General features: G+C 41.5%; 1 protein-coding gene across 1 annotated transcript in view; it reads left to right on the top strand.

Annotated features, from left to right (window-relative positions):
* FMN2 (formin 2) overlaps nucleotides 1-25174 on the top strand; it is a 227185-nt gene that overhangs the window by 118155 nt on the left and 83856 nt on the right. Inside the window, exons 10-11 of the mRNA XM_024754888.1 lie at nucleotides 24191-24282; nucleotides 24444-24573. Coding sequence (XP_024610656.1) covers nucleotides 24191-24282; nucleotides 24444-24573 — 222 coding nt within the window. The remainder of the gene's footprint in view (nucleotides 1-24190; nucleotides 24283-24443; nucleotides 24574-25174) is intronic.

Genomic DNA, 25174 nt, shown 5'->3' with positions numbered 1-25174 from the left:
TCTTCTTTTCCTTGGGCACTTGCCTCTTTTTGATTTATATTATTGTTATGTGTGCATATGTCTTATCTTTTAACTATAAATTCCTTATCAGTTGGATTTTCATATTCCATGTTTAGCATTATGGCTTATATATAATATTAAAAATAATTACTAATTAATTAAAGAATGACCTAAGAATTCTATTTTTGCTCTTGGTGTGGTTTTATCAATGAAAGAGATTAAAATGGTGACTATCGCTATTTCAAATGCTATACTTTTTAGAACGATCACTGTAAAAAGTAATGTTGCAGGCTTCCCTGGTGGTGCAGTGGTGGAGAGTCCGCCTGCCGATGCAGGGGACACGGGTTTGTGACCCGGTCTGGGAGGATCCCACATGCCGCGGAGCGGCTGGGCCCGTGAGCCATGGCCGCTGAGCCTGCGCGTCCGGAGCCTGTGCTCTGCAACGGGAGAGGCCCCAACAGTGAGAGGCCTGGGTACTGCAAAAAAAAGTAATGTTGCTTTCTTTCTTTCTTTTTTTTTTTAAGGTGAAAGCAGGTTTATTTAGACAGATACATACATACATACATTCCAAAGACAGAATGTGGTCTGTCTCAGAAAGTGAGAGTGGCCTCACATACATCTTTAAATACAGTACAGTAGTCCATATATATATATCAATTACATCAAGTTTGCTAATCATGTAGTTAAAAGTCTCTATCGTTACTGATTTCTTTTTTTAGCAGTGGGGAAGGTTTGTTAAAGTCTCACATTACAAATATGGAATCCTCAAGTCTACATTTAGTCAAATTTGGCTCTACATATTGTGAAGTTTGACTCTTTGACAAATAGAGATTTAGGATTCATATCTTCCTGTTGGATTGACAGCTTAATCATGATGATGCATTTTGTCTTCATCTCTAATGTTTATAGCCTTAAAGTGTCTGAGTAGTATAGCTATATCATCTTTCGTTTTATACAAACGTTTGTTTCTATAGTATAACATTTCTTCCCTTATACGTTATATTTGGGTTTAATCATTTTTGTTTCCTATTTAAAACATTACCATATATTAGCTTGTGTCTTATCCATTTAACTTTTAAAGATTATTCCCTTAGAGATTAAAATCATTCCTGATTTATCACAATCTTACACAAATAATTCTTAACCACTTCGTTAATAATACCAGAATATTTCACTTTTCTATTTCTACAGGAATGATAGAACCTAAGAATACTTTAGCACTACGTATTTCTTTCACCTTTGACTTTTATTGTCATACTGCTTGATTCTACATCTATTTCAAATCCCCCCCAATTTTTTTTAAACATCGTTATTGGAGAATAATTGCTTTAAAGTGATGTGTTAGTTTCTGCTTTATAACAAAGTGAATCAGCTATACATATATTTATATCCCCATATCTCCTCCCTCTTGAGTCTCCCTCCCACCCTCCCTACCCCACCCCTCTAGGTGGTCACAAAGCACCGAGCGGATCACCCTGGGCTTTGCGGCTGCTTCCCACAAGCTATCTATTTTATATTTGGCAGAATTTATAAGTCCATGCCACTCTCTCACTTTGTCCCAGGTTACCCTTCCCCCTCCCCCTATCCCCAAGTGCATTCTCTACGTCTGCATCTTTATTCCTGCCCTGCTTTTAGGTTCTTCAGAACCATTCTTTTTTTTTTTTTCTTTTTAGATTCCATATATATGTGTTAGCATACGGTATTTCTTTTTCTCTTTCTGATTTACCTCACTCTGTATGACAGACTCTAGGTCCATCCACCTCACTACAAATAACTCAATTTCATTTCATTTTATAGCTAGGTAATATTCCATTGTATATATGTGCCATATCTTCTTTATCTATTCATCTGTCAGTGGGAACTTAGTTTGCTTCCATGTCCTGGCTATTGTAAATAGAGCTGCAATTAACATTGTGGTACATGACTCTTTAGGAACTATGGTTTTCTCAGGGTATATGCCCAGTAGTGGGATTGCTGGGTCATATGGTAGTTCTATTTGTAGTTTTTCAAGGAACCTCCATACTGCTCTCCATAGGGGCTATATCAATTTATATTCCCACCAACAGTGCAAGAGGGTTCCCTTTTCTCCACATCCTCACCAGAATTTATTGTTTGTAGATTTTTTGACGATGGCCATTCTGACTGGTGTGAGGTGATACCTCATTGTAGTTTCGATTTGCATTTCTCTAATGATTAGTGCTGTTGAGCTTTCTTTCATGTGTTTGTTGGCAATCTGTATATATTCTTTAGAGAAATATCTGTTTAGGTCTTCTGCCCATTTTTGGATTGGGTTATTTGTTTTTTTGATATTGAGCTACATGGGTTGCTTGTAAATTTTGGAGTTTGATCCTGTGTCAGTTGCTTCATTTATAAATATTTTCTCCCATTCTGAGGGTTGTCTTTGCGTCTTCTTTTTGGTCTCCTTTGCTGTGCAAAAGCTTTTAAGTTTCATTAGGTCCCATTTGTTTATTTTTGTTTTTATTTCCATTTCTCTAGGAAGTGGGTCAAAAAGGATCTTGTTGTGGTTTATGTCGTACCGTGTTCTGCCTATGTTTTCCTCTAAGAGTTTTACAGTGTCTGGCGTTACATTTAGGTCCTTAATCCATTTTGAGTTTATATCTGTGTATGGTGTTAGGGAGTGTTCTAATTTCATTCTTTTACATGTAGCTGTCCAGTTTTCCCAGCAGCATATATTGAAGAGGCTGTCTTTTCTCCACTGTATATTCTTGCCTCCTTTATCAAAAATAAGATGACCATATGTGCATGGGTTTATCTCTGGGTTTTCTATCCTGTTCTATTGATGTATATTTCTGTTTTTGTGCCAGTGACATACTGTCTTCATTACTGTAGCTTTGTAGTAGAGTGTGAAGTCAGAGAGCCTGATTCCCCTAGCTCCATTTTTCTTTTTCAAGATTGCTTTGACTATTCGGGGTCTTTTGTGATTCTATACAAATTGTGAAATTTTTTGTTCCAGTGCTGGGAAAATGCCATTGGTAGTTTGATAGGGATTGCATTGAATCTGTAGATGATTGCTTTGGGTAGTATAGTCATTTTCACAATGTTGATTCTTCCAATCCAAGAGCATGGTTTTGTATCATCTTTAATTTCTATCGTCAGTGTCTTATAGTTTTCTGCATACAGGTCTTTTGTCTCCTTAGGTAGGTTTATTCCTAGATATTTTATTCTTTTTGTTGCAATGGTAAATGAGAGTGTTTCCTTAATTTCTCTTTCAGATTTTTTATCATTAGTGTATAGGAGTGCAAGAGATTTCTGTGCATTAATTTTGTATCCTGCTACTTTACAAAATTCGTTGATCAGCTCTAGTAGTTTTCTGGTAGCATCTTTAGGACTCTTTATGTATACTATCATGTCATCTGTAAAGAGTGACAGCTTTACGTCTTCTTTTCCGATTTGGATTCCTTTTATTTCTTCTCTGATTACTGTGGCAATAACTTCCCAAAGTATGTTGAATAAGAGTGGTGAGAGTGGGCAGCCTTCTCTTGTTCCTGATTTTAGTGGAAGTGGTTTCAGTTTTTCACCATTGAGAACAATGTTGGCTGTGGGTTTGTCATATATGGCCTTTATTATGTTGAGGAAAGTTCCCTCTCTGCCTACTTTCTGGAGGGTTTTTATCATAAATCGGTGTTGAATTTTGTCAAAAGTTTTTTCTGCATCTATTGAGATGATCATATGTTTTTTTTCAGTCAATTTGTTAATATGGTTTATCACATCGATTGATTTGTTTATATTGAAGAATCCTTGAATTCATAGAATAAACCCCACTTGATCATGATGTATGCTCCTTTAATGTGCTGTTGGATTCTGTTAGCTAGTATTTTGTTGAGGATTTTTGCATCTATGTTCATCAGTGATATTGGCCTGTAATTTTCATTCTTTGTGACATCTTTGTCTGGTTTTGGTATCAGGGTGATGGTGACCTCGTAGAACGAGTCTGGGAGTGTTCCTCCCTCTGCTGTATTTTGGAAGAGTTTGAAAAGGTTAGGTGTTAGCTCTTCTCTAAATGTTTGATAGAATTCGCCTGTGAAGCCATGTGGTCCTGGACTTTTGTTTGTTGGAAGATTTTTAATCACAGTCTCAATTTACGTGCTTGTGATTGGTCTGTTTATACTTTCTATTTCTTCCTGGTCCGTCTAGGGAGGTTGTGCTTTTCAAAGAATTTATCCATTTCTTCCAGGTTGTCCACTTTGTTGGCATATAGGTGCTTGTAGGAATCTCTCATGATCCTTTGTATTTCTGCAGTGTCAGTTGTTACTTCTTCTTTTTCATTTCTAATTCTATTGGTTTGAGTCTTCTCCCTTTTTTTCTTGATGAGTCTGGCTAATTGTTTATCAATTTTGTTTATCTTCTCAAGGAACCAGCTTTTAGTTTTATTGATCTTTGCTATTGTTTCCTTAATTTCTTTTTCTTTTATTTCTTATCTGATCTTTATGATTTCTTTCCTTCTGCTAACTTCGGGGTTCTTTTGTTCTTCTTTCTCTAATAGCTTTAGGTTTAAAGTTAAGTTGTTTATTTGCGATTTTTCTTGTTTCTTGAGGTAGTATTGTATTGTTATAAACTTCCCTCTCAGAACTGCTTTTGCTGCACCCCTTAGGTTTTGGGTCGTCGTGTTTTCATTGTCATTGATTTCTCTTTGATTTCTTCAGTGATCTCTTGGTACTTAAGTAGTGTATTTTTAGCCTCCATGTGTTTGTATTTTTTACAAATTTTTTTCCTGTAACTGATATCTAGTCTAATAGCATTGTGGTCAGAAAACATACTTGATATGATTTCAACTTTCTTAAATTTACCAAGGCTTGATTTGTGACCCAAGATATGATCTTTCCTGAAGAATGTTCCATGAAGACTTGAGAAGAAACTGTATTCTGTTTTTTTTGAATGGAATGTTGTATAAGTATCAATTAAGTCCATCTTGTTTAATGTATCATTTAAAGCTTGTGTTTCTTTATTTATTTTCATTTTGGATGATCTGTCCATTTGTGAAATTTAGGTGTTAAAGTCCCCTACTATGATTGTGTTAGGCTGATTTCTCCTTTTATGGCTGTTAGCATTTGCCTTATGCATTGAAGTGTTCCTATGTTGGGTGCATAAATATTTACAATTGTTTTAATTTGTATATATTTATACAGTTTATAAATATTGCTCCCTTGATCATTATGTAGTGTCCTTCTTTGTCTCTTGTAATAGTCTTTATTTTAAAGTCTATTTTATCTGATATGAGTATTGCTACTCCAGCTCTGCTTTGATTTCCATTTGCATGGAATGTCTTTTTCCATCCCCTCTCTTTCAGTCTGTATGTGTCCATAAGTCTGAAGTGGTTCTCTTTTGGACTGTATATATATGGATCTTGTTTTTGTAACCATTCAGCCAGTCTTAATCCATTTACATTTAAGATAGTTATTGATATGTATATTCCTTTTACCATTTTCTTAATTGTTTTGGGCTTGTTATTGTAGGTCTTTTCCTTCTCTTGTGTTTCCTGCCTAGAAAAGTTCCTTCAACATTTGTTGTAAAGCTGGTTTGGTGGTGCTGGATTCTCTTAACTTTTGCTTGTCTGTAAAGCTTTTAATTGTTCCATCAAATCTGAATGAGATCCTTGCTGGGTAATCTTGGTTGTAGGCTTTTCCCTGTCATCTCTTTAAATATGTCCTGCTACTCCCTTCTGGCTTGCAGAGTTTCTGCTGAAGATCAGCTGTTAACCTTATGGGGATCCACTTGTATGTTATTTGTTGTTTTACCCTTCCTGCTTTTAATATTTTTTCTTTGTATTTAAGTTTTGATAGTTTAATATGTGCCTTGGCGTGTTTCTGTTTTTGATAGTTTAATATGTGTCTTGGCGTGTTTCTCCTTGGATTTATCCTGTATGGGACTCTCTGTGCTTTCTGGACTTTATTAACTATCTTCTTTCCCATATTAGGGAAAGAAGTATTTCAAGTATTTTCAAGTATTTTCTCAGTCCCTTTCTATTTCTTTTCTTCTTCTGGGACCCCCATAATTAGAATGTTGGTGCATTTAATGTTGTCCCAAAGGTCTGAGACTGTCCTCAATTCTTTTCATTCTTTTTTCTTTATTCTGCTCTGTAGTAGTTATTTCTACTATTTTATCTTCCAGGTCACGTATCCATTCTTCTGCCTCAGTTATTCTGCTATTGATTCCTTCTAGAGAATTTTTAATGTCATTTATTGTGTTGCTTTTCATTGTTTGTTTTCTATTTAGTTCTTCTACGTCCTTATTAAACGTTTCTTGAATTTTCTCCATTCTATTTGCAAGATTTTGTGTCATCTTTACTATCATTACTCTTGACTCTTTTTCAGGTAGACTGCCTATTTCATCTTCATTTGTTTGGTCTGGTGGGTTTTTACCTTGCTCCTTCATCTGGTGTGTATTTCTCTGTTTGCTTAACTTACTGTGTTTGGGGTCTCCGTTTTGCTGGCTGCAGGTTCATAGTTCCTGTTGTTTTTGGTGTCTGCTCCCAGTGGGTAAGGCTGCTTCAGTGGGTTGTGTAGGCTTCCTGGTGGGGGCGACTGGTGCCTTTGTTCTGGTGGTCTGGATACAGACTGTGAGAAAGAGGAATGAAGGGGGATCCCTAGGAATTTGGCCTGGACAATAGAGTTGCCATTCAGAGATACATTGAAGTGGTTTGGTGAAAGATGGGGAATAAAAACGTGTCTTGGTCCTGTTAGGTTTGAGTTGTCTACTCATTCATTCAAATTGATATAGGAGTCTAGTTGCTTCAGGGCAGAAAGTGGGATGTCAGGTGCTGGGGATTGGCTGTGCTATCAGTCTGGGTCCAATCAGAGGATAGAAGTCTCAGGGTAAAGTAAACAGGGAAACTTATTATAGTGAATGGTTAACCTGTGCTGGGAGAGTACAAGGATGTGAAGATGGCTCTAGGACCCAAGCGAGGAGAGACTTGGAGGGAGACCTTCTCCCTGGACTAGGTGTGTCTGCAGCACCCTGGTTTGCCCAGACCACACCTGGTCCCCAGTCTCTGGGTGAGTGGAAAACAAACTTAGGGCAGCAGGTGAGCCACAGCTTGTGGCCAGGTGTGCTGGCATCAGGATGCCCCACGGGCAGAGCCCAGAGCCTGCCGCATCCATGGTGAGAGAGCCCGGGAAACAGAGCTCAGGGCCCAGGTGAGCCGTGGCTGGCGCATGTGTGCAGTGCCTGGTGTCCACGTGGGGAGTGAAGAGGTCGTGGGACCTCGGCCAGGACTGCAAAGCTCCGAGGGGCTCTATGTGCTCTGGTTTGTGGCTGTAGTCACGGTCGGCCAGAGGACCCCCAACCCATGTCCTCACACACCCACACTGTGGATCATCTGTGCACAGGTAGAGAGGAAAAGGCCAACGCCTGCACACCAGAAGCCCTCTTTCCTCCTGCTGTGTGCCTCCAGCACCCCCTACTGATAAAGCATAACATTGTGCTCACCCTGGTGAAGGGCACAGTGCTGAGGCCCGTCCACTATGTCAGTGGGGTCAGTGGGGTAAGCTGAGGGCCCAGAGCCAGTAGCTGGCATGGACAGTAGGGAGGTTTGTTCTTATTTGGCATGTAATTCCTATGTCACGTGTCATTCCATAGGACATGAGTCTTGTTCATATGAAGGTACTTCTGGACGGAAAAACTGATGTGTGCTCTTGGGTCTGGCTTGGGGACTCCTTGGGAATCTTTCAAAACTTTATTGTGTTGATATAACTGTAATTACTCAGTTCAGGTCTGAAATCTTGTTTGAAAGGTATCTAAATACAGTCTTAATTTTGCCCTAATAGTTTAATAATGGTATTCAAAGGGATATTTAAGTTTTATCAAGAAAAAATAGACTAATGTCTATTTAATTGATAACAAAATATATTAAATATATGAGGAGTAATGTTTTTATTACCATTTGCGGAGCACAGGCTCTGGACGCACAGGCTCAGCGGCCATGGCTCACGGGCCCAGCTGCTCCGCAGCATGTGGGATCTTCCCGGACCGGGGTCATGAACCCGTGTCCCCTGCATCGGCAGGCGGACTCTCAACCACTGCGCCACCAGGGAAGCCCTTTCCTTTTCATTTTTTATTGAAATATAGTTGAGATATTTGTTTCAGGTGTACAAAGTAACACTCTTACTTGGCATTCCACTGCTTATCCTTGAGAACAATAAACGTAGCCAACCTGAATCCTTTGCTATAAATACGTACTTGCTTTTTCCAGATGCTTCCGTGTCATTGGACCGTGTAACCTCTGTGAAACAGATGGATGTTCTTGTTACACGGCCTTGTTTAGAATGTAATCTTTGTTCTCCCTGGTGGCATATGGTTGGCAGGGAGCTTTCTCTTACAGATGTCAATGAATTTGGGGCAGTCTCCAAATCTAACCACAACATAATTTCAGAAACCAAAACCTGGGCTTCCCGGTGGCACAGTGGTTAAGAATCTGCCTGCCAATGCAGGGGACACGGGTTCGAGCCCTGGTCCGGGAGGTTCCCATATGCCACAGAGCAACTAAGCCCGTGCGCCACAACTATGGAGCCTACACTCTAGGGCCGGCGAGCCACAACTCCTGATCCCATGTTCCTAGAGCCCGCGCTCGGCAACAAGAGAAGCCACCACAATGAGAAGCCCGCAAACCACAACAATGAGCAGCCCCCACTCGCCACATCTAGAGAAAGCCCATGTGCAGCAAGGAAGACCCAACGCAGCCAAAAATAAATGTAAATAAAATAAATAAATTTATTAAAAAAAAACAAAAAAGCAATACTGACGGTGCAATACCTGTTTCCTGAGGAATTAAAACCTAGTGAATCAAGACAGCCTCTTCAATAAGTGGTTCTGGGAAAACTGGACAGCTACATGTAAAAGAATGAAATTAGAGCACTCGCTAGCATCATACACAAAAATAAACTCAAAACGGATTAAAGACCGAAATGTAAGACCACACACTATAAAACTCTCAGAGGAAAACATAGGCAGAACACTCTATGACATAAATTACAGCAAGATCCTTTTAAACCCACCTCCTAGAGAAATGGAAATATAAACAAAAATAAATGGGACCTAATAAAACTTAAAAGCTTTTGCACAGCAAAGGAAACCATAAACAAGATGCAAAGACAACCCTCAGAATGAGAGAAAATATTTGCAAATGAAGCAACTGATAAAGGATTAATCTCCAAAATATACAAGCAGCTCATGAAGCTCAATATCAAAAAAATGAACAACCCAATCCAAAAATGGGCAGAAGACTGAAATAGACATTTCTCCAAAGAAGATATACAGATTGCCAACAAACACTTGAAAGGATGCTCAACATCAGTAATCATTAGAGAAATGCAAATCAAAGCTACAATGAGGTATCACCTCATACCAGTCAGAATGGCCATCATCAAAAAATCTACGAACAATAAATGCTGGATAGGGTGTGGAAAAAAGGTGGCCCTCTTGCACTGTTGGTAGGAATGTAAATTGATACCGCTACTATGGAGAACAGTATGGAGGTTCCTTAAAAAACTAAAAATAGAACTACCATACGACCCAGCCATCCCACTACTAGGCATATACCCTGAGAAAACCATAATTCAAAAAGAGTCATGCACCACAATATTAATTGCAGCTCTATTTACAATAGCCAGGACATGGAAGCATCCTAAGTGTCCATTGACAGGTGAATGGGTAAAGAAGATGTGGCACATATATACAGTGGAATATTACTCAGCCATAAAAAGAAACGAAATTGAGTTATTTGTAATGAGGTGGATGGACCTCAAGTCTGTCATACAGAGTGAAGTAAGTCAGAAAGAGAAAAACAAATACTGTATGTTAACACGTATATATGGAATCAAAAAAAAAGAAAAGGTTCTGAAAAACCTAAGGGCAGGACAGGAATAAAAATGCAGATGTAGGGCTTCCCTAGTGGCGCAGTGGTTGACAGTCCGCTTGCCGATGCAGGGCACACGGGTTCGTGCCCCAGTCCGGGAAGATCCCACATGCCGCGGAGCGGCTGGGCCCGTGAGCCATGGCTGCTGAGCCTGCGCATCCGGAGCCTGTGCTCCGCAACGGGAGAGGCCACAACAGTGAGAGGCCCGCGTACCGCAAAAAAAAAAAAAAAAAAAAATGCAGATGTAGAGAATGGACTTGAGGACATGAGGGGGGAAAGGGTAAGCTGGGACGAAGTGAGAGAGTGGCATGGACATATATACACTACCAAATGTAAAATAGATAGCTAGTGGGAAACAGCCACATAGCACAGGGAGATCAGCTCAGTGCTTTGCGAGCCCCTGGAGGGGTGGAATAGGGAGGGGGGGAGGGAGACGCAAGAGGGAGGAGATATGGGGATATATGTTTACGTATTGCTGATTCACTTTGTTATAAAGCCAAAACTAACACACCTTTGTAAAGCAATTATGCTCCAATAAAGATGTTAAAAAGAACCCAAAACACCTAGTGAATCCACAGAGATACTAAATACAGTATATCCCGTTGAGTTTTTAAAAGCAAAAATCTTTACAGTTAACTTTGGGTTATTTAATACCATTGAGTTCTGAGGGTAAAATATCTTCAAAAGCAGTAGGTAGTATTTACAGTTGGTTAAATGTATCTGTTGATTCTGATTCCTAGTACACACTCCTCAGATGGCCCGGTGAGAAGTGATGGATGGGGATTGGGGGGATGGAGGAGAAGTTGAGGTAGATTCCTTATTTTAGTGAATAAATATTTAGTGAATCAGATATTTAATATCAATTCAGAAATGTATCCATAAAAATGTCCTTGTATAGCTATCAATTGAATTGTTTTTTTAGATTCAGTTCCCTTTATCTCATAGTCAAGAAAAAAAAATCTTAAATAGTAAGACAAAACCAAACCTTGGAAGTGAATCTTATTAGAAGTTCAGTCCAAGAAAAAATATTGAAAAAAGGAGAAAAAAATCCCCATCCATTTGTAATTAAACAGCTCTAATCCAATTAGAAGGAGAAAAAAAAGCAGGCAAGATAGCAAGAATTAGAGGTTTAACTTTACACTTCTTGGGATTGGCTTTCATGGGCACAGTGGTAGTGATCTTTACTTACCGTCGTGGTTGACAGACCATAAACTTCAATCTGGAAAAGTAACCGGCACACTTTACAGGATCGAGCATCCTCAGAGGTATGCACTGTGTTACCTTAGTGAAAGTGAACTGGATTAACTGTCTGTTCCTGTCACTTCCAAGAGGTCTTTACTGGATTCATATTTTTAGCAACATTTAATCATTAGTTTCTTCAAACAAATGTGAGAGGATTACTGACTTTCCCCACGGAGCTGTTTGAAAACCATATTCTCATATTTCATTGCTTTTTGGGGTTGGTTCCTGGAATCCCTGTAGCTCATTTTCAACTATAAATGTGGTTAAGGTGAATTTCAGAATTAAAAAAGAAAAGCTTTAGGTCTTGAATCAGTTACAGATTGATGCTATGGACTTCATAAAATCCAGAAATTATGTTTCTTTCCTGTTCATCTGGGATGTGACATTGCCTGGCACATCATAAAGGTATCGACTGAGTTTTTGATAACTGTGCTTCTCTTAGATGAACTATCTCCAGTGAATTCCTGGGAAATGAAAGAATGATTAACACAACTTCACTGGTAATGAACGACACGGGAATGCTCAGATACATTTTCACCTTGCTTTAAGATTAGATTTTAATTTGATTGGTGAAATCCAAGGGTGGACTCATTAGAGAACAGCTCTCCCAGCTGTTGGCCCTCCAGCCACTTGGCCTCTGCTTCTCAAAACCTCCTGGTCCCACCACTAGAACAAGCACTGACAAAGCTGCCTTCAGTTGGGAAACTTCTACTCACCATCTCGTCCTAGTGAATATCACTGAACCTTTGTTATCCCCTCCTTCCCCCTCTGTCATTCTTCTGGGTCATAAGCCCTCGTGTTATAAACGCAGAGAGAACTCACCTCTGGAGCACTTAGCTTGGATGTTCCACACACATTCCCAGGATTTACTCTCATCCCCTCCATGGAACATCATGGAACTTCTGTGTCTGCTTTTTTCCCTTAGTATCATATTCCCTTGGAACCCGCTAAGCACTACAAAGAAATATTTACCAAATGAATGCATTTATTTATGGTGAACATAACACTAGCTTTGACACGTTCTCTTAAACAGAATGATAAAAGTAATTTTAGCTGCAAAGGTTTTGATCATTACTTAAATGATGGCATATATTTTAAGGAGAAAGAAGAACTGTGATCAGATGTTCAACAAAGTTAATTTGGGGTCAGTTTTTACTTTTACATTTGAAATAAAGACTCTTGCTTTCTCGTCATCGGGACAGAAAGCCGGGTCTCTGGAGCCACGTCACAGAATCCGCCCTCGCGCACGCACGTAAAGCACAGCAGGGGAGCTGCTTGGGTTGACCTCGCCAGCAGCGTCAAGGTCACTGGCTTCCTTGTGTATCCGTGAGGGGCCTTAGAGAGATTGTGCTCATGACTCTGTGGTGCTTCTTTCTGCTCCTGACCTCCTTTTCCCCACACACCCTCTCTTTTTTCACATTACCAGACCCACTACTAATGTCAAGAAGTAATCCCTTGACATTTACTGTGTCGCTTCATGTTGCAACATTTGCTCGACAGGCTCCGGTTTTACCACTTTCCTTTCCTTTCCTTTTTGAGTCTCTTTATTTAGGGAGCTTCCTGCAGAACGATGAGTCATCCCGGATGGGTACCCCTTAGACCAGGCTGTTAATTCTCAATCCTATCCATTCAGTACTTCCTTTTCCTAACAAATATTTATGTTTCTGTTGACTGAAAAATATGCCCAATCTGAAGGTTGAGAATTATGTTTTATTTGGCAGACTTACTGAGGACTTAAGCCTGGGATACAGCCTCTCAGAAAACTCTGAGGTACTGTTCCAAAGAGCTAAGGGAAGAGTCAAGATACACAGGAGAAAAAAACATGTAGGCGAACTTCAAAAGATTATTGCTAATCACAAAGACAGACATCTCAAGTTAACGACCTCAGTACTTTTCTGTGTATGGGAAGATGCAAGCGTCTGGGCTCATGGAAATCATTCCTTTGATGTGTACCTTAACTACCTAGGGCCAGTGTCCTGCTTTACTCCATCCTGAGTTCCCTCAGGGAGCACACGTGGGGATAGCTTGATGACTGCAACATCCTTTGTTTACTGAAATGGCAGCGACATTCTTTGTCCACATTTCCTTTACCATCCTGAGAAGAAATTCATGGATAAAAGTTTTTCTACATATATAACTTTAAAGGTCTAATGTCTACACTCTAAAGTAGAAGTAACAAAGTAATCTATAATATTTTATGATGCTTGTAAATTATTGAACCAGAAGGTATGATGAAGGAGACCAATATTTGCCCTTTTATTTATAATCGCCTTGAATATAGCAGCTAAAATTACTTTTATCACCACTAATAGGATTTTCCAAACTGGTGAACACTTGCTAAAATTGAGGTAAGGTTTTTCTTAGATATAACTGGTAGCTCCATTTCTGGAAAGCTATGTATATGGTGCCTATTAAAATATAATATTGAATATTTAATTAAATATTTAACATAATGTATATAGAAATAATAGTGTATATTAATACCTTGAAAAATAATTTATGCTTACACATTTTCTTTTCCAGTTATGCTCTTGTCTATAGTATGCTTCTAGGAAATGTGCTAGGTACCTATTGCTGCCCAGCCTTCCCCAGCAAGGAGGATATACTTTTGCGGGGTATGTGCAATATGCATAAATTTTTAATAAGCATAAAGTAATTCAAGTGTTAACATTCAACGAAATAATAGTTTAGCACAATATATATCATAAGGCACTTTAAGTCCTATCTCCTAAAAAATAGTAGATATGAAGGCTGTTGGGTTTGGGGAGGGGAGATGTGGCATGTATGTAGCTGGGAGCACAGGTACTGCTTGAAAGACAAGAATAGAGGGATGATTGCTGTGTTATGCCTTTGCCAGAGTTCACACTTCGCTGAGAAATTCTGGTCCAATTACAGACTATTCAGCTCTCCTCGGGGGAAGTCTCTCCTGACACACATACATTAAAACTTTCCCAGCAATTTTCCGTGATAGCAGGCAGGCATTAGAGAAATGGTGCCATTGGCTAGCAACCACGATGAATGTTCATGCCAAGCTGGTGCCGTAAATCTTTGCTGTACCTTCTTTTATATATATGTAATTTATTTATTTGTAAGTATATATGATTTTATTTTTTTAACATCTTTATTGGAGTATAATTGCTTTACAATGGTGTGTTAGTTTCTGCTTTATAACAAAGTGAATCAGTTATGCGTATATATACGTCCCCATATCTCCTCCCTCTTGCGTCTCCCTCCCTCCCACCCTCCCTATCCCACCACTCTAGGTGGTCACAAAGCACCGAGATGATCTCCTTTTGCTATGTGGCTGCTTCCCACTAGCTATCTGTTTTACATTTGGTAGTGTATATATGTCCATGCCACTCCCTCACTTCGTCCCAGATTACCCTTCCCCATATCCTCAAGTCCATTCTCTAGTAGGTCTGCGTCTTTATTCCCATCCTGCCTCTAGGCTCTTCATGACTTTTTTTTTTTTTTTTTAGATTCCATATATATGTGTTAGCATATGGTATTTGTTTTTCTCTTTCTGACTTACTTCAGACTGTATGACAGACTCTAGGTCCATCCACCTCACTACAAATAGCTCACTTTTGTTTCTTTTTATGGCTGAGTAATATTCCATTGTATATATGTGCCACATCTTCTTTATCCATTCATCTGTCGATAGACACTTAGGTTGCTTCCATGTCCAGGCTATTGTAAATAGAGCTGCAATGAACATTGTGGTACATGACTGTTTTTGAATTATGGTTTTCTCAGGGGCTATACCTTCTTTAAATCCCTTTTTCTGCTGATTGTAGAGGAGTGTACTTAGACTAGGAATGTAATAGTTTTTGTAGAAGAGTTGCAGGTTTGGCCTATGAATGGTCATATAAGGTAGAGATATTTCAGTGGTAGCAAGTGTTGATTGTTGTAGGTACCTGCTAAGAGCCTTGGTTACTCCAAAGCAGAGAACTGACTTGAAATTATTCATGAACAGGAATAGCATTGGATGGTTTTGACATTCTGCTTGAGGGGTCCATCATCCTTCCCTCCTTGTTGCCCATGATTGCGATAACTAACATTTAGCTCAGCAATTAATCAATTAAAGGAGTAGTCAAATCTCTTCATAAGGATGTAAAATTCCTATCATTTTCCTTCACTGAACTTTGGGAAAAAAAAAAAGTGTCTCCTGCCATTCCAGTAAGCAAAGCATGTTGCCCGCCGTCAAGCCATCAGCCACAGTGGCTGCCCCCGACATTTAGGGTGGAGAAAAATAGGACACTGGCCCCAGATGGCTGAGGTTCACATCAAAGGAATAATTTCAATGGGCCTAGTCTCTGGCATCCTCCCATACACAGAAAAGCACTAACATCATTAACTTGAGATGTCTGTTTTTTGTGTTTAGCAGTAATGTTTTGATGTCCAACTACGTGTTTTTTTTGTTTTCTTTCTTCAGCAAAAAACCCCTTACTTCTTTGGAACAGTTCCTCAGAGTATCTGAGAGGCTATATCCTGGGCTAGAGTCCTCAGTAAGGTCCCCGATTAAAACATAATCGTCAGCTTTTAGGTTGTGTGGGGCTTTTTTTCAGTTGACATTTAGGAAGTTGAATGATTCCAGATATATATTTGGCTCTGAAATCTTTGTTTACTTACCAATATATGGTGATTTGCCAATATATGGTTAAGTGTTATCTCAGGCCCCCTGAAGAGCCATTCAGCCCTTGACATACAACTTGAGATTGCTATGTGTCTATGACCACCATTGCTATGTGTCCTTGACCATCATTTTGTAAATTCCCCTCAGCCCTTGGCATTTAACGAAATTCCAGTTGTTTGTTTTACCTGGGAGGAAAGATCTGTTGGACTGTAGTATGTTAGTCTGTGGACTATATAAAGTATATCTCTTGAAAAGCTAGTTTTCACGATTAGAGGAAATACAAGTCAACAAATAGTATAGAGACCACCCATAAAGTCTTGAATGTGTAATGTGTAAAAAGTATATTTTAAGTGGTTGTTTAATAATACAGAAGCATTTCCCCTTGAAATTGCTGAGACGTCCCTAGTCCAACACAGAAAAGGATATTTTATTTATAATGTATCTAACATGCATGTTTTTTATTCAAATAAAATGAGAGGAACTAACCATCGGATGGTTGTCAAATCAGACATTGGGGGTCAGGTACGTAACTAAATAGTTACAGGCTAAGGTGACAAGTGCTGGGACAGAGTTCTGTGGAAAGAACAGGACAGTTGCTGAAGAGGTGACAGTTACTTGATTTGGGGAACCCTGAGTAATCTTCGTAGTGAGGCAAGGTTTGGGGCTGTTTGCAGATGTTCTTATAAGCTTGAGAGTAGAGATGAGGACTTTCCCAGCAGGTGGAGCAGAGTGATATGGGGTGAGGAATTTTGTGTTGGAGGAAGGAAGCTCACAGGAGAGTTGGAATTGGATTTGGGAGGGGCTGAGATTGACAGGGATGGATGTGGCGTTGAGATGGGAGAGGGAGAAGTCTGCTCCTGAGGTTTTTTCAGGGCTGATGAGCTAGGAAGTGTTGCCTAACAGAATGAGGGAGGGGAGAGACAGAAGTCCGCTTCTTTCCTGGGTGTTTGGACCAAGATTGGATATTCAAAGGAGGACGTATTTGGGGACATAAAGGAAAAGATGAGCAGTCGGCTGTGTTGATTTTTTCTTTTAAGTTTTTATTTTGAAATAACTGCAGATTCACAGGATACAACATACAGAGTACACAGAGGCCCTGTGTAGCCTTCATCCAGTTTTCCCCAGTGATAAGATCTTACAAAAGTGTAGTACAGTGTTAAAATCTGGAAATTGACATTGGTATGACCCATAGACCTTTTTTCGATTTTGCTGGTCCCTCATGCACTCCTTTGTGTGTGTGTGAGTGCGTGCATGCACATGTTTCTGTGTGTGTGTAGTTCTGTACAGTTTTATCACGTGTTGATTTGTGTAACCATTACTACAATCAAGATACAAAATTGTTGGGAATCCCCTGGTGGCCCAGTGGTTGGGAGTTGGTGCTTTCACTGCCAGGGCCCAGGTTTGGTCCCTGATTGGGGAACTAAGATCCCACAATCCCTGTGGCACAGCCAAAAAAAAAAAAAAAAAGATACAGAATTGTTCCACCTCTGCAGAGACCACTTTCCCCATTCCTAATCCCTGGCATTCACTATTCTGTTTTCCATCTCTGTAATTTTGTCATTTTGAGTGTTATATAAATGGAATCGTATAGGATGTAACCTGTAACCTTTTGATATTGGCTTATTTTTACTCAGTATAATTCCCTTGAGATCCATCCAAGTGTTGAGTGTATCAAAAGCTTATTTTTTTCCATTGCTGAATAGTACTCCATGGTGTGAACACTCCAAATTTGTTTCCTACATTGAGGGACATTTGGGTTTTCAGGTTTTGGCTATTACAAATAAAACTCCTATGAATATTCATATACATTAAGTTTTTGGTGTGGATATAAGCTTTCTCATCTTTGCGATAAATGCCCGGCATATGTTAAATGTATATTTAGAATGTATTTTTAGGAAGCTGCCAAACTATTCTCCAGAGCGTCCTCAGAAGCAATATGGGAGAGATCTAATTTTGCTGCATCCTTGGTGCTGTCACCATCTTTTAAGTTTTAGCTGTTGTAATAGGTAGGTGTATGGTAATATCTCACTGCGATTTTGATTTGCATTTTCCTAATGGCAAATGATCATTTTTTCATGTGTTTGTCTTCTGTGTGTTCTCTTTGGTGAGGTCCACGTCTTTTGCTCCTTTTCCAGTTAGATTGTAGGCTCACTGTCACCCCTCTGAGCCACCTCATTGTGCCTCATTGCTGCCGGGGGTGGGAGAAGTACCAGCTGCCCCCCAGACACTGGGGGGGAGGTCGGGGAAGAGTGTCGCTAAGTAGCATTGCCTCCTGCCAGCCAGCTTTACTGCATTGCTGCCAGGTCGGGTGATGTTCGCTTCTCCACTCGGCCACACTGATTCCGCGAGGGGTCAGTTTTTCTCTTGGTTTTTGGCTCGAGTAGGACAAGTGTTAAGAATGAGGTTTTTTCTGCCAGACGTCCTTTGTCTAGAGATGGTCCTGCATCCAGGCCTCTCCAGCACCCCACTGGGGATGAAGGAGGAAAGAAAACACAGGGAGCTTATGGCTTTCCTCAGATTGTGAGGTTCCCGGCCAGTCAGCCTTCCCTGCATTTTTCATAGCTTTCCTATGTTTGTTTATAGTCTTAGTTCCAGGACTTTTAGTTGCAGGAATGACTGGCAAGGAATGGGGTGTCCTCATCTTGGCCCCATGTTGGTCTTCAAGGCCCTGGGCCCCTTCAGTAGGCAGCCTGGGGCTCAGTAGCACTTCTGTAAAAAAGACATCTGTGTCAGCCCCTTGACATCAGGAGACGATAGGTGAAGGCTTGGACCTTGGCACCCATGCTTACTGGTTGAGACCTGAGACTCAGCATTCTCATCATATGATGGGGGTGATGCTGTTGGTGATAATGATGCCTGTCAGGGCTCTGAGAGGACTACATGACATTGTACATGGAGAACCCTTTGCAGGGTGCCTGACTGTTATTAAGGGCTCAATAAATAGCTCTTGTTTTATCTACAGGTATTAGAGACTCTTGGCTCTAAGAAGATCATTTTTGAGCTTAGTGAGAGAACAAAAGCCAGATCGTGGGGATTCATAAACCAAGCCCAAGATGAGAAAAGTCAGTTTTCCTCCGAAATTCTGAGCTGGAGAAGGAGAGGGAGGGCTGTGAAGGGCTCAGGGAGTGATGGGTGGGGGAGAAGGGAGTTTGAGGCTCAGGTAGGAAAGAAAGCGCTGAGGGGAAGGGTGAGCGGAAAGAGGGAGAGATAATTACAGGTCAATTACAGGAAGAGGAAGGTTGCTGCTGATGCTGGATCAATAGCACAGGAGTAAAGAAAAGAAAACTCCTGGAGACCAGGCACAGTCTCCCCTCAACCGCCATCCAGCTGTCGTCGACATCACCGGACATTGTGACCTTGACTTCTCCAAAGTCAGACACCCACTGTTTCAAGGCCTGGTGGTTACTGTTTCTATTTGCAGAAAGGGGAGAAAAGATGAGATTGAATGAGGAGATAGGACGTTAGGAAGAAATGAGTGACTTTGGAGTAATTTATATATAATAAACTCCATACATTTGTGATTATTTCATCAGATATTTATTAAACGTCTGCTTTATTTCAGGCATGTGCTCTGGTAGCAATGATGAAAACATTGACATTATCCTTGGGCTTATGGAGCTGTCTTTGTACTCTGGGAGCCACGCCTCCCAGACTCATTTCCAGTGGTGATGCCCAACGGGGTTGTGTCCCCAGGAGGACCCAGGCTGGTGAGGAGGTGAAGGGAGGCCTCCCCAGAGCAGAGAAGCAGGGGTGCTGAGGGGTGAGACGTGTGGGGAATGTTCCAGACACAAGGCGCAGCGTCGGTGTAAGAGGAGTGGGATCCACTTGAGGAACTGGAGGAAAGCCAGTGGGGACAGAACCGCTCAGCAGGTGTGGGCAGGACACAAGATGGGGGCGGGCAGCGGGCCACAGGGGATTCGCGGGCACCCGGGGTCTGTGTGCTGATCTAAGAGTGAGGGTCAGCCGAGACGCAGGCGTGAGGAGTGGCGTCGAGCACAGGCTCCGGTCTGCATCTTTACAGAGTGACACTGCGTACCATGTAGGGCGGGTGTCATAGCTGGGGGCGGTGACAGGGGCCAGGCAGAACGGGCGGGAGGGTGGTGGCCCGGGCCGCACGACGGCATTGGGAGTGGTGGGGGAGAGCGGCTCTGAGGCTGGGTGACTCATCGGTGTCCGGCTGGGTGACTTGTTTCCACTTTGCTGTCATCAGGACCGCTAAGTATTTTGGGGAAGAAAACATGAGTTTGTTTTTAGACTTTTTTGTCCAAGGTGCCTCTGAGCTATGCAGGAGAAAATGTTGGGGAAGCAGTTGCTCGTGTGGACGTATGCAGGGGAAAACGGGCTGTCTCGGAAACGCGGGCTGAAGCCTTTTGTCGTGTGTGGGCGGGTGGGAGCGCGGGCCTGGCGGTGGGGACTGATGACGGCTGTCGGGGCTCCAGGGACAGGGGGTGTGATGCTGTGACCAGCGGGAGCCCATCCGGAGGCAGACATGAGGGCGAGGGCTGAGGCCAAGATTTAGCGATGAGACGTAGACTAGAAACACTGAGAAAATGGTAGAAACCGAATGGGGACTGGTGGGAGTCTGGCCTACACTGTGTTCCCACCTGCATCCCTTGGAACACCGGCTCCTTGGGAGTGTTTCTATCTTGTTCTTTCTGTTTCCCTCTCACATACATACTTTTTATGATCAATTAGGTATGAGGATAGCTGTTAAAATGAAATAGGTTTTTCAACAACATAACTTCTGAGAGTATTTATTTACCGTGTACCATACAGCATTTTTTTTTTTTTTTTTTTTGGCTGCACCGCACAGCATGTGGGATCCCAGTTCCCCGACTGGGGTTGAACCCCACCCACGCCCCCTGCAGTGGAAGCGCGGAGTCCTAACCACTGGACCTCCGGAGGAAGTCCTCACACAGCAATGCTTAATGAATCTCAGGACCCAAGTCAGTGTTCCCTGGAACCCCGCTTGAGAAACACTGGCTGAATGCCAGCAATAGACTCGGCATCAGGAAAGCACGTTACCCCTCTGAACAGCCTCTTCTCTCCCTGCACCCCCTGCTCCCCAGCCCCATCCTCTCTGGGAGCTACGGTTTTCCTCAGGAGTTGGAAGAGCAGCCTTCAGTTGCAGGGCATGTGGGTTTAGGGCCGCGGAGGTCAAAATACCTGGTGGAATCCGGGGCTGGCAGCCAGGAATCCAGGTCATTTCTGGCCAGCGGTTGAGTGAGGATTGTGTCTGGGTGTTGGGTGCCATGAATCTTTGGTAACTGGTGAAAGCCTCCAACTTAGCAGCAGTAGATCTATTTCATTTTTAGGCAAAGAGGAACTCTTGAGAAAAGGAAATTCTGGTACAAACCTGCAGATAATCGGGGTGGGAGTGGGAAGGGGGAGTGTGCAGTAAGTAAAGGAAGGTAGTAACCAAAAGACAGCCCCTGTGCTGGAGACTGAAATGATCTGGGCTTGTGAGACTGGGAGAGGGAAGCCTTGCTACCTGAATGTTTGGAACTTGGAAATTCCTTTATGTTGTTCATTGGTATGTGAGTGTGTAGTTACTTTGCCCGTGTGTCTTTGGCCATAAGGAAAAATGAACCTATTTCGATAGATAACTCTCATCACCACTGGTAGAGTGGTCACTAGTGGTCCCCTTCTTATAAAGGGTTATGTATAGTTTTAAAAAGCAGTGGGGGGGCTTCCCTGGTGGTGCAGTGGTTGAGAGTCCGCCTGCTGATGCAGGGGACGCGGGTTCGTGCCCCGGTCCCGGAGGATCCCACATGCCACGGAGCGGCTGGGCCTGTGAGCCATGGCCGCTGGGCCTGCGCGTCCGGAGCCTGTGCTCCACAACGGGAGAGGCCACGACAGTGAGAGGCCTGCGTACCGCCAAAAAAAAAAAAAAAAAACCAACGAAAAAGCAGTGGAAGATTGCTGTAGCAGGGTTGAGCAAATAAGAGTGGTGTTATGAGCAACACGATGTGTCGTGTGGTGGGATTTTCCTTGAATCTGAAGCCCAGCGTATATATTTTTATCTCCAGTGTCTGGTGTAGTGCCTGGTAAACAGTCCGTCTTTGATTGAATCGGTGGATGAATAAATCCCTAAAATTCATCCTTTTTAAAGCCCGACCCTGATGATTACTTCAAACTGGTGGACCAGAGAAGAACCCTTGAGACTAACTTCATTTTGGGGGTCAAACAAAGCCAGAATTATGGAGGTGACCTCTGAGTTCTGGTACAGATTTGTAGTCAATAGTTTGACATAGTTGATGGTTGCTGATAAGAGTAAGAATTTGGGGCATTAACGGGTAGAAAATAACTGACTTTTGCTGGATCCCACATGTTTGGCAAGGAGAAAGCCAATGGGCAAGAAGAAGCAGTTGGTCTTGGTGTACTGATGAATAGCAGAATTTGTAGATTTGATAAATATTGCTTAAAAACCTACGATGTTTTAGTCCTACTTCTTGTACCTTTACACACATAAGTATTCCTGTGTAAGAGGTGAATGATGGATACCCAAAAGAGTTGTGTGGAATGGATGTACAGGTGAGTGAAGTCATATGTACTTTTGCTGGGCATAGCTTTCTTATTTCTTTATCTACCTGTTTGTGTCTTAGCATTTGAAATGACTCATTCTGTCTCCTGCAGGCATAGGTATCTATTTTGGATTCAAATTACCTCATAAGGATTCTCATTGTACTCTCAGGATGATGCTGAGCAGTTGGCATTGTATCATCATGTCCTCACTAGTTCTTATTTCAAGTGTCCTGTCATTAGATTTCGTCCTTTTACCTCCTTCTTCTCCGCAGAACTGGAGGCCTTCTATTTTCATATTCAATTACTGATTTAATTTTTCAATGTTTAAAAAAAATTACTGACTGCTAACTGCACAGTCACCCCTCGGTATCTGCGGGGGCTTGGTACCAAAATCCGCAGACGTTTAAGTCCCTTGAATGAAGTTGTGCAGTACTTGCATATAACCCCACACACCCTCCCGTATACTTTAAATCACTCGATTACTTATGATGCCGTGTAAGTGCTGTGTAAAACGTTGATGCAGCACAATGAATCCAAGTTTGCTGTTTGGAACTTTATGGAATTTTCCCCACATGTTTTGGATCTGCATTTGGTTGAATCCACAAATGCGGAACCCACGATACTGAGGGCTGACCATACAGTAGTGAACCATACCAGTCACTAGGACAAGACATGGCCTTCCTCCTCCAGAAGCTTGTAGGCACGTGTGTGCATCACCAGTGAGACACTGTGGTACGTGTAGCACGACACAGAGTGAACACAAGGTTCCGTGCTGTTCTAGAGAGAGACTGGTTATAATGGGGTCGAGGTGGGCAAGGCAGGCTTTGTGGTGGACGTCGTACCTTTACTTCTCAGTATCCTTTTTGTCACATTACATTCCGGAAGCAAAACTGATCAAACCCTCAGAAGATCTACCGATCAGTCATCAAGTCTTTCCATGCTAAAAGAAGCTTCCTTGGAGAAACTAGTCTTTTCTAGTTAATCCCATCTATAGAAAAACCTGCATTTCAGAACAATCAGTGAATTCAAAACAGAACATTCTTTGTTTAGAGGAAATCTGTAGTCTCTAGAAATTGATCAGGTTCTGTCATCTACAGCAGTTTATGGCTGAGCTGCTTTTCTGTGTAAACAACAAATAATGGTTGAAGGGATTTTAATATCGGAGGACTAGACTCAAACCCAAGATACGGTGGTCTACTCAAACTTGTAAATGCACTTAGACAATATAGTATTTTGGCTGTTTTGAAACATCTTTTTGAATTACAGAGACAAGACTGAAAATAAAATCATCCAAATTCTCCACAAAGAGTAAGTTTGTGTCTCTTGAAGCCTATAAAATCTTCTACCTTATGTCAAAATGCACAGGATCCCCTCCTATAAAGAAACAAACTTAGAACAAAACATTTTTAGCTTGAGATTTTAAAAGGTGAAAGAAGACACCTAGAAAGAAAAGCCTAGAGCCATTTTTGTATCAAAAAGAAAATTCAGAAGAATCAAAATCTTTTATTTTTGTTCCATGACTTAATAATTCAATTGTACTGTTCTTTCCCCAAAACAGATATAAACAATGAGTGCAGTAGTTAAATAGGTACTTTTCCCTTTAAAAATCTTTAACAGCTTTAGGATCAAATTACTTCCAAATTTAACTTGATTAATTTCTGAATAAGAAATGACACTTTAAAATTAATTTCTTGCATTCTAGAGGGTATTATAAACCGGTAAAAAACAGGAGAGGGAAACTGTTGTTTTAAAACATGCTGGAATAAATATTTTGCATGTCACTAACAGACAATAACATTTGGAAGATTTGGAGATGATCTTTACTTCAAACATGCTAAGAAATATGAAAATATATAGAGTTTTGCTGTATCTGAGATCATCATTATCTAAAAACCACTTGGCTTTTGTTGTTCCAGAGAGCACAGTCAGATGAACTGGAAAAAATTGAAAAACACGGCCGGTCCTCCAAAGACAAGGAAAACACCAAGTCTCTGGACAAACCTGAGCAGTAAGCAGGGCTTCGGCCCCGCGGGCGGCGTCCAGGCCACGGGGGGCTCTTTCCATTCAGAAAATGAAGTACCTTCTGTGCGTCAGTATCATGAATGATGTGAGGATGAACGTGTTTATGTGCATCATCTTTTTCCCCTTAACTTGGCTTTATTTCCTTAGGTTCCTTTACGAACTGTCACTAATCCCCAACTTTTCAGAGCGAGTCTTTTGTATCCTGTTTCAGTCCACATTTTCAGAAAGCATTTGCTCAATTCGGCGCAAACTGGAGCTGCTACAGAAGTTGTGTGAGGTGGGTGCTGGTCCATCGGGGGCTGTCGCTTGGGTTCTGATAATTGTGTTCAGTCATGTTCGTATTTCAAGCGAGTTTTCTTTTATTTACCATAAGTACTCATAAAATTTGAAGGATAGCGGTCCCATCAGAGAGAATGTATGATGACTGAGCATCAAGGTCAAAGCAAATGTGCAGGAGGGCGAGTGGACCCGGGACAGCGCTGCTGGGGCACGGTCACTGGGCGTCCACCCACGCAGGCTTCTGTCCCCCTGCTTTTGCCAAAGCACAATATTCCCTTGTCATGGGCCTCTCCTCCATCAGACTGCCAGCCAAAAGCCACATGAAGACATTTTCTTTATTTTCCTCCATTTTGGGGAGGGCCCCTCAACAAATTGTTAGTGATTCAAACCAAATGCTTCAGGAACAGCTGTATGACTCGACAGAAGATAAATATTCTTCTGAAAACAAAGAACAAATGCTTGGCAGAAATTACCAATATTAACATTTAAAACGAATTTTCAAAATGGCACCATTCTTTCTGGCTATGGTAAATCATTTTGAAAAGTAGTAAGATGTCATGAAAGACACATTTTCAGAGGAAGTGATGTGCAAATTCAAC

Source organism: Neophocaena asiaeorientalis, unplaced genomic scaffold, assembly GCF_003031525.2.
Source record: "Neophocaena asiaeorientalis asiaeorientalis breed wild unplaced genomic scaffold, Neophocaena_asiaeorientalis_V1.1 scaffold509, whole genome shotgun sequence".
Classification (NCBI taxonomy): domain Eukaryota; kingdom Metazoa; phylum Chordata; class Mammalia; order Artiodactyla; family Phocoenidae; genus Neophocaena; species Neophocaena asiaeorientalis.
Note: the sequence above shows the minus strand (reverse complement) of the source record. Positions and strands in the feature narration are given on the sequence as shown.